The sequence below is a fragment of the Hyperoodon ampullatus genome, assembly GCF_949752795.1.
Source record: "Hyperoodon ampullatus genome assembly, chromosome: 12".
Lineage (NCBI taxonomy): Eukaryota > Metazoa > Chordata > Mammalia > Artiodactyla > Ziphiidae > Hyperoodon > Hyperoodon ampullatus.
In genome coordinates, this window is record NC_136925.1 from 41389076 (window position 1) to 41397496 (window position 8421).

General features: G+C 42.1%; 1 protein-coding gene across 1 annotated transcript; it reads left to right on the plus strand.

The window, feature by feature from the left end:
• Window positions 1-889: 889 nt before the first annotated feature.
• On the plus strand, window positions 890-7984 carry GTF3C6 (general transcription factor IIIC subunit 6; the record flags this gene model as incomplete). The annotated part of the gene is made up of 6 exons (XM_079716290.1): window positions 890-1009; window positions 1361-1441; window positions 2650-2713; window positions 2819-2863; window positions 4372-4485; window positions 7631-7984. 6 exons carry the CDS (start codon window positions 890-892, stop codon window positions 7930-7932), a joined length of 726 nt encoding a protein of 241 aa, XP_079572416.1. The 3' UTR covers window positions 7933-7984.
• Window positions 7985-8421: the final 437 nt, after the last annotated feature.

Sequence of the window (8421 nt, forward strand, 5' to 3'; positions counted from 1 at the left end):
GGGTCACGGCAGAGAAAGCACCAAGTCCTGCCCACTGGACCGCCAGGGAATTCCCGGAAAACGTTTTTTAAAAGTTGTAATGCTCTAAATTTTTATATATTATTACTAATACCAGATTAAATGCATATTAGTGCTTAATATGTGCTGAATAGTGGGCTTATCTCATTTAATCCTCACAATAACCAACTTGCCTAAAGGCTTACTGTTAAGTAACGCAGCAGAACCGGACGGGTATCAGACCCCAAACCTCATGCTCTTTGGAGGTAGATCATCCTGTCTCACGTACAAAGATCATTTATTTTATAATCAGAAAAATCCATGAGGTTACTTTAGGAAAATCCTGTTCAAAACTTCACTTCTCGGAGTCTTCTGTACTCCCCAAACAATCTGGGTCTCTTACAGCACCTAGGGCCATCTGATTAGCATTGGTTGGTCCCTAATTCTACGTCTCCTGGCTGCCTGAAACCCCAGCTCACTTCCTCGCGCAGTGGGCGCCCGATACGTGGAAACTGAGAACTGCCCTTTACTTGGCTCGTGGAGAACTTGAATTGATGATCAGTGCTCACACGACAGTAGGAATTTCTTTCCAAGCATTGGAGGCTGGGGCCACACGAGGCCTCTCCATTTCCCTCGCGCACCGTAGCCTCCTTGCCTGCACCTACTTCATCCCCTCGGCTTCCACAGTGCTCTCGTCCCACCTGGGCCGGGAGCCCGAGGGTTCCCTAGGTCGCGGGACCTGCCCGGCCGACCCGCCAGGGCCCCGGCTCCGGCTCTCGGGACAGGGACAAGGGGCTCCACGTGGGCCCCGGAGCCGCCATCTCGCGTGCTGGCAGGAGCAGCGGGCGCTGTCGGAGCCGCGGCGGGGCGGGAGCTGCTGCCCGTACTCAAGATGGCGGCCCCGGCGGGCGGGGTCCACGGCTCGGAGGCCGCGCGGAGGAGCGGCGGCATGGCGGCGGCGGCCGAGGAGCCGAGTCGGGGGTACTGTGACGAGGAGGAGGAGGAGGAGGCAGTGAGTGCGACGGCGGAAGCCCGCGCGGCGGTGGCGAGGGTGGCCGCTCGGCTGTGTGCGGGGAAGGGAGTCGGGACGCGGCGGGCGTGCGGGGGCTCCTGGCGGGATTGTGCCCCAGGGCGCGCGGAGCGGCGGGCAGCTGGCCCCAGCCCTACGGGCCACACGGAAGTTCGAGGGGAAAGGAGGGAAGTTACCTTAAGTAACGGCGCGCGCTTCCTCTTGTTGAAAGCAGGACCTAGTTTTCACAAAGGTGGGATCGTTGCACTGGGGAGGTTTGGCTTCTCTCGTTAATGCCTGCTTCTTCCTGCACACTCGCAAGCTAGCGCCTTTAACCCCTCTTTCTTCCACCAGGAGCAGTTGGTTCTGGTGGAATTATCAGGAATTATTGACTCAGACTTTCTCTCAAAATGTGAAAATAAATGCAAGATTTTGGTGAGTCTTGTAGAATTGGGGGGTTGTTGTAGATTTTCTTAAATTTAAAACAAGAATGAGTGGTGAAATATACCCGTCCCTAAGATTGATATATTAATTTCACGTGAACAAAGCAGTGAACGCTGGAGACAATCACAGAAGTGCAGGGGGACTGTGGGAGCAGCTGGGAGAAAGTTAATGCCTAACTCTGCCTGAGTGTCTGCCTGTGTGGCTGGAGAGAGGTAAAGATTTGGAGGGTTAAAGCATTTTGATATGGAACATTAGGTTTTGAAAAAATACACCGTTTTATATAGTGAGGAGGGTGAGAAAAACACAAAGGGTAGAGAGGATAGTTAGATATGCACACAGAGATTAAACAGATGCAAACTGGTATATATAGAATGGGTAAACAACAAGGTCCTACTGTATAGCACAGGGAACTATATTTCAATATCTTGTGATAAATGATAATGGAGAAGAATATGAAAAAATGTATATATGTATAATTGAGTCACTTTGCTGTACAGCAGTGATTACACAACATTGTACTTCAACTATACTTCAGTAAAAAATAAAATTAAAAAAACTTCAAAAAATAAAATAAAATATGGAAAACAAACAAAAATAGTGTGGAGAAGGGAGAGAGAATACCTATTAAGAAAGGACTTCAGAGACCTCACACTGTGCTGTTGACTTGTTACGGTATCGTGAGTTACCATCTGTTTTATGTTTAAAATCTTTTGAGCATTTTTGACAAAACTTCCTCTGTTCTTACTTTATCTTGAAGAGGATGTTAATTGAAATAGACCTTGCTACTTGGGTATGAATTAAGTAGTCTTCAGTTTGTAGCTGCTGTGATGAGAGCAGTTTTAGCTTATCTTTTACTTGCTAGGACAAGAAGCTCCAGAGGTTCCCCAGCTTTGGAAATCCGTCTCCTTGGTAGCAAGGTTTCATGTAAAAGTCTTGTTCTTTTTTTGCCATGCCACACGGCATGCGGGATGTGGGATCTTAGTTCCCTGACCAGGGATCGAACTCGTGCCCCCTGCAGCGGAAGCGCAGAGTCTTAACCGCTGTACCACAAGGGAAGTCCCTTGTGCTTTCTTTTTTATTCATTTTATAACTGGAAGTTGGTATCCTTGGAGCCCCCCCTTCACCCATTTCACCCATCCCCCCACCCCCAAGCCTTTTTCTAATGATGATTTTTTTAATGATCCTATATTCTGTTGTAGGGAATTGATACTGAGAAGCCCATTCTGCAAGTGGACAGCTATGTCTTTGCTGGAGAGTATGAAGGTAGGAGGAAGTCAGAGAGATGAAACTCCCTTTTTTTTTTTATATGCCTTTCCGAGAAAGTAGCTCTGTTACTTCTCAACAAGTTGCCTTCATGTTGTTCTGCAGACACTCTTGGGACCTGTGTTATCTTTGAAGAAAATGTTGAACATGGTAAGTGATTGCTATGTTGACTCAACTCTTTTTACTATGAAATATTTCAAACATACTTATGTATGGTGGATATTAAAATTATAAGATCTCATGTACCCCTTGTCTAGCTGTATCAGATCCTCCCTTTTGGTTAGGTAGTTAAAAAACATTCCACATACCTTTGAAGCCCCTTGTATACCCCTCTCCAAACCTACTCCCTTCCTCTGTCTTCAGAGGTAATCACTCTCCTGAATTTGGTGTTTTTCTTTCCTATACCTGATTTTATATTACATGTATGTATGTATCCGCACACAATAGCACTTTCTTGTATTTTCACACGATATAAGTTATAGCATATTATACATGTTATTCTATGTCTTTTTTCAATTAGAGATGTTTCGAGATTTATACGTGTTGATATATATGTTTTCCCTGTTGCTTAACATTCTATTTGTGACTATACCACAGTTTATTCTCCAATTAATGGACATGTAGTTGCTTCCATTTTTACCAGTAATTATTAATAACTATTAAAATTTATTGAGTGCTTTCTGTATGTCAGGCACTGTTCCAGGTGCTATAAGTACTAACTCATTGAATCCTCACCACAAGTCTATGAGGTAGATGCCATTGTTATCTTCATTTTATATTTGAAGAAACTGAAGCACAGAGAGGTAAGTAACATTCCCGAGGTCATACACAGAATAAGAGGCAGAGCCAGGATTTGAACCCAGGGGGTCTGCTCCAGAGCCCATTTTCTTAATTATGCTTATTAACTCACTACAGGAATGCTGCCGTGAATATTTTTATGTTTCCTTGTGCATATATGTAAAAATGTCTCTCAGGTATACGCTTAGAAAAGGAACTGCTAGATTGATGAGTGTGTGTACTAGATCCAACCATATGAAATTACCAATTTGGGCTGAATAGCGACAGTTTCATGTGGTTGAACTTAATAGATGTCACTGTGTTGCTTTCTAAAGTGTAGTATCAGCCACACACTGGCAGGGTGTGGAAGTTTTCCGTGTGCTTCATATCCTTAGCACAGAGCCTCATCCTCCCTCCTGCCTACGCCCACAGTTTTTATAAAGCTGTGACCCCCAGCAGCAGGTTGGCAGCAGTTCTTTTCTCATTTTCTTTCATGATCGGTAATGTTCTCCACTCCAGTCCGGCTTCAAGCAGGAGGTCTGCCTTTGGTCCTTCCCTTTGAGTGGCAGAGTTTTCGACCTCATTACCCTGTGAGGCCAAATTCCTGGCCCCCCCTTCCTGCTTCCGGGCTGGAGCCTGATAGGCCCATAGCTTTAATCTCACTTTGTGTTTCTGTCCCCTGGAGATGTTTGTTGCCTTCTGTTCTTATGTATTTTATCTGATATTTCTCTGTGCTTGGAGCTGGAGGAATGAATTAAATCTTGAACTTACTACACTATCTTGACAGGAAATAGTTTAACTCTCTAAACTGGAATCATTGAGGCTTAACATGATTATTTGATGGCATCAAGCAGTATAACAGTGTTCATTTTATATTCTAGTGGATGCAGAAGGCAATAATAAAACAGTGCTAAAATATAAATGCCACACAATGAAGAAGCTCAGCATGACAAGAACGCTTCTGACAGAAAAGAAGGAAGGAGAAGAAAACATAGGTTAGTTCACTTAGTTCTCTGAAAATAGGTGATTTAGTATTGGCTTTATGAAACACTGCTGCCAGGATGTTCTTTGTACTTTGTAGGAATAACTATATGTGATAGGTAAAGTATATTAAAATTGAGGGTACTCCATGAAAAGTACCAAACATAGATTTAAAATTTAGTTGAATTCTCACATAGCAGGGGGCACTGGAGACATATAAGAAATTTCTGTCTTCTTTGCATTGGAAATGATTGTGAGGAGTTTGTCAAGAAACTTGACATGATTTCAACCCCAGGGAATTCAGCAAATACTTCTCTCTCTCTCTCTCTCTCTCATTAAAACTTCTTTGTAAGTGCAGAAGATATGATGATAGCAGTTCTTGATTCCCAAGGAGTAACCCCATAGGATCTCCTGAACTTTTGGCAGATGCAGTAACCTTCCCCAAGATGCTCAAAACTGGAAGAAGCTGGCTTTATATGTGGGAGGGACTCTAGGACCAGAGTTGTTAGTCCTGTGTCTCGTTCTTAATAAGCATCCATTTAGCCTTCTCCAGTTGCTCGTCATCCCACACTAGAGACCTTAGGCCAGGGCTTCTTGCACCCATAGCAGGCGCATGTTTGTGGAGATGAACAAAGAAACACTTGGTGGTTTAAAAGCCCATTGCTCACCACACCAACCTCTTTCTCTTGCCCTAGGGAATTTGGGACACTGTCAGAATAAAGGTGTTTGTCCACCAAAAAAAAAAAAAGGCTTATTGCTCAAAGACATATTTGAAACTCTAGTAAATGAGACCCTATTGATGAATATTCATGGTTTGAGTTATTGTATTTTAAGGAATAAACATTTGAAGGTACATTAATCATTTAGAAATTAATTATACCAGCTACATGTAACTATATAACACATCTTTGTTCTTATATATTCCACAATTATGTGCCTTTTTTAGGCACTCCAAAAATAATAGGAAGTAGGCACTTGAAGTTCTAGAATGAATTCGAAAAGCAGATACATACCAGATAGCTTAGCTATCATTTAGATATTCTTTTTAAAGGAAGTTATACAATTACCTCTCCTATAGTCCTTAATAATCTAATAGATCTTTGGGAAGATTTGGGTGTATCTTTCAATTAAATAAATTAGTAACCAACTATTCAAGGCTGTATTGGTTATCTGTTGCTGCATAAAAAGTTACCCCTAAACTTAAAGGCTTAAAACAACAACAGAACACCATCTTACACGTTTCTGTGAATCAGGAACTGGGGAGCAGCTTAGCTAGGTTGTTCTGGCTGGGGTCTCTCATGAGGTTGTAGTCATTGTGTTGGCTGGGCTGTAGTCATCTGAAGGCTTGAGTAGGGCCGGAAAACCTAATTGTAAGATGGCTCACTCACATAGCTGGTGAGTTTGTGCTGCCTGTTAGCAGGAGGCCTCACTTCCTCACCTCCTCACACTACCGTTTGAGTGCCTTCCTGACACGGCAGCTGGCTTTTCCAGACTAAGTGATCCTTAAGAACAAGGTAGAAGCCACAATGTCTTTTATGAACTATCCTTAGAAGTCACATTCTGTCATTTCTGTGATATCCTATTCCATGTGGGAGGGGACAACACAGGGGCATGCATTTCAGGAAGGTGAGGATCATTGGGGACCATCTTGGAGGCTGGCTGCCAAATATGGCAAGATGCTGGAGGCAGAACAAAACAGACAGGAGATATGGTCCTTAATTTCTAGGAACTTGTACTCTAAAGCAAATCACATTGAAACAGACATGGATGACTATGACTCGACACCCATTTCACTCAACTTATTTTAAGTATCTGTTATGTGCCAAGTATTATGCTAGATAACAGAGTAGGCTTTAGGATGGCTTTGAGGTTTTGAACTTGGTGACTAGGAGAATGACATTATAGCAAGAAAAAACTATGAAGTCAATAGTTGAAGCTGAACTGGAGGGAAAGAACAAATCGATTTTTGAAAGAGGGAGACTTTATAGTAGTAATACATGAGAAGAGATACGGGATCAACAGTAAGGATGTTTCAACAAACAGCTGCAGAAGAGTTAGTTTATGATGGGGGACAGGAACAGATGGATGCATGAACAGGGTGACAAGATAGGTTGGTATATCTTACAGATATCTAACGGAACTTTGAAGGTGAGAGTAAACAGCTTGGGCTATAGGAATTGAGGATCCATTGAAAATACTTAACTGAAAGGGTCATAAAGATGAAAGAAAAAATGGCTAGCATTATTGGAGCAATTTTTTTTAAAGATTTATTTATTATTTATTTATTTTGTTTATTTTTGGCTGTGTCAGGTCTTAGTTGCAGCACACGGGATCTTCGTTAAGGCATTTGGGATCTTTCGTTGCGGCGCATGAGCTCTTCATTGTGGTGCACAGCCTTCTCTCTAGTTGTGGTGCGCAGGCTCCAGGGTGCGTGGGTTCTGTAGTTGGCAATACGCAGGCTCTAGTTGAGGCGCGTGATCTCAGTAGTTGTGGCATGTGGACTTAGTTGCCCTGCAGCATGTGGGAGCTTAGTTCCCTGACCAGGGATCAGACCCATTTTCCCCTGCATTGTAAGTAGGATTCTTTACCACTGGACCCTGGAGCAATTCTCGATTATGGGAGTTCATTGACAGGTAAGGGCTTTGACTGTGAGTATGGAAAGGAACAAAAAATTTTTTCATGTGTTTTTTTGGAGAGGTGTCTTCTTTCACAATTGGATTTTTCAACTCAAAATGACAAATAAATGTTGACTCAAGATGATAGAGTGGTATTATCCACTGTATTATGAAAACTGAATGGGTAAGGAGAAAATTGTAGGGAAGGGACAAAATTTTCTTCAAGACAAAAGATGGCAGTGCGAGCTCAGTTATCTCTCAGAATGAGTTGGGAATTGGACTCTGGGAAAAGGGCTTGGAATAGTAACTGAAGTTGATTACTTTTAGTGATTTTGATGATGCATACCCTATAGGCATTCCAAGGTCTCCATGTAAGATGGAAATTACATGATCATTTATCAACAGGTACAGGCACCATGTTCCTTTCTTTACGTTGGGGTTTTATTTTGATAAATATTCATATGAACATTTAAATTAAAAATATATAAGTAACTGAAATTACTTTTTCATGTTTCTTGGTTTGTCCTCCTGCCCCCTCCATTAGGTGGTGTGGAATGGCTGCAAATCAAGGAAAATGATTTCTCCTGTAGACCCAACATGATTTGTAGTTTTCTGCATGATCATGAAGAGGATGAAGTTGTAGCTCCAGACCCAGATAAATCTTTGGAGTTGGAAGAGCAAGAGATTCAAATGAAAGATAATTCAAACCTGAGTTATGAACAGGAGAAACCACCAAACTTGGATATAGAGGATTCTGGTCCTCTTATTGATATCCCTTCTTCTGAGACAGAAGGCTCTGTTTTTATGGAAACTCAAGAAACTGCCTTAGAAATCACTCCTAGATGAAATGTTTCTCATAAAAACTAGTCGTGAACTTTTTATTAGAGTTTTTATATAAAATAACAGGCTTTGTAGTTTTCAGTTCACAATTTTATTATTTTTGTTGGCTATATACACATTTCCAATTATAATATAGTTTAATATACTAGAATCATTAAGGACCAGATACGAGTTTTTAAAAATATGGTTTCAATGACTGTAGGCACCCTTCTGTGATGAGTCCTTTAAAATGGGGGTTTTACTAAGGTAACTGTGAGTTTCTATTGCAGCCGTCACAAATTACCACAGACTTAGTGGCTAAAGTGTATTAAGCTACACAAATGTATTGTCTTTTAGTTTTGTAGGTCAGCCATCTGACATGGGTCTCACCTGGGCTAAAATCAAGGTATTTGCAGAGCTTCATTCTCTTCTGGATGTGGCGTGGGGGACTCCATTTCCTTGTTCATTAAGTTGTTGGCAGAATTCAGTTCTTTGTAGCTGAAGGATCATGGTCCC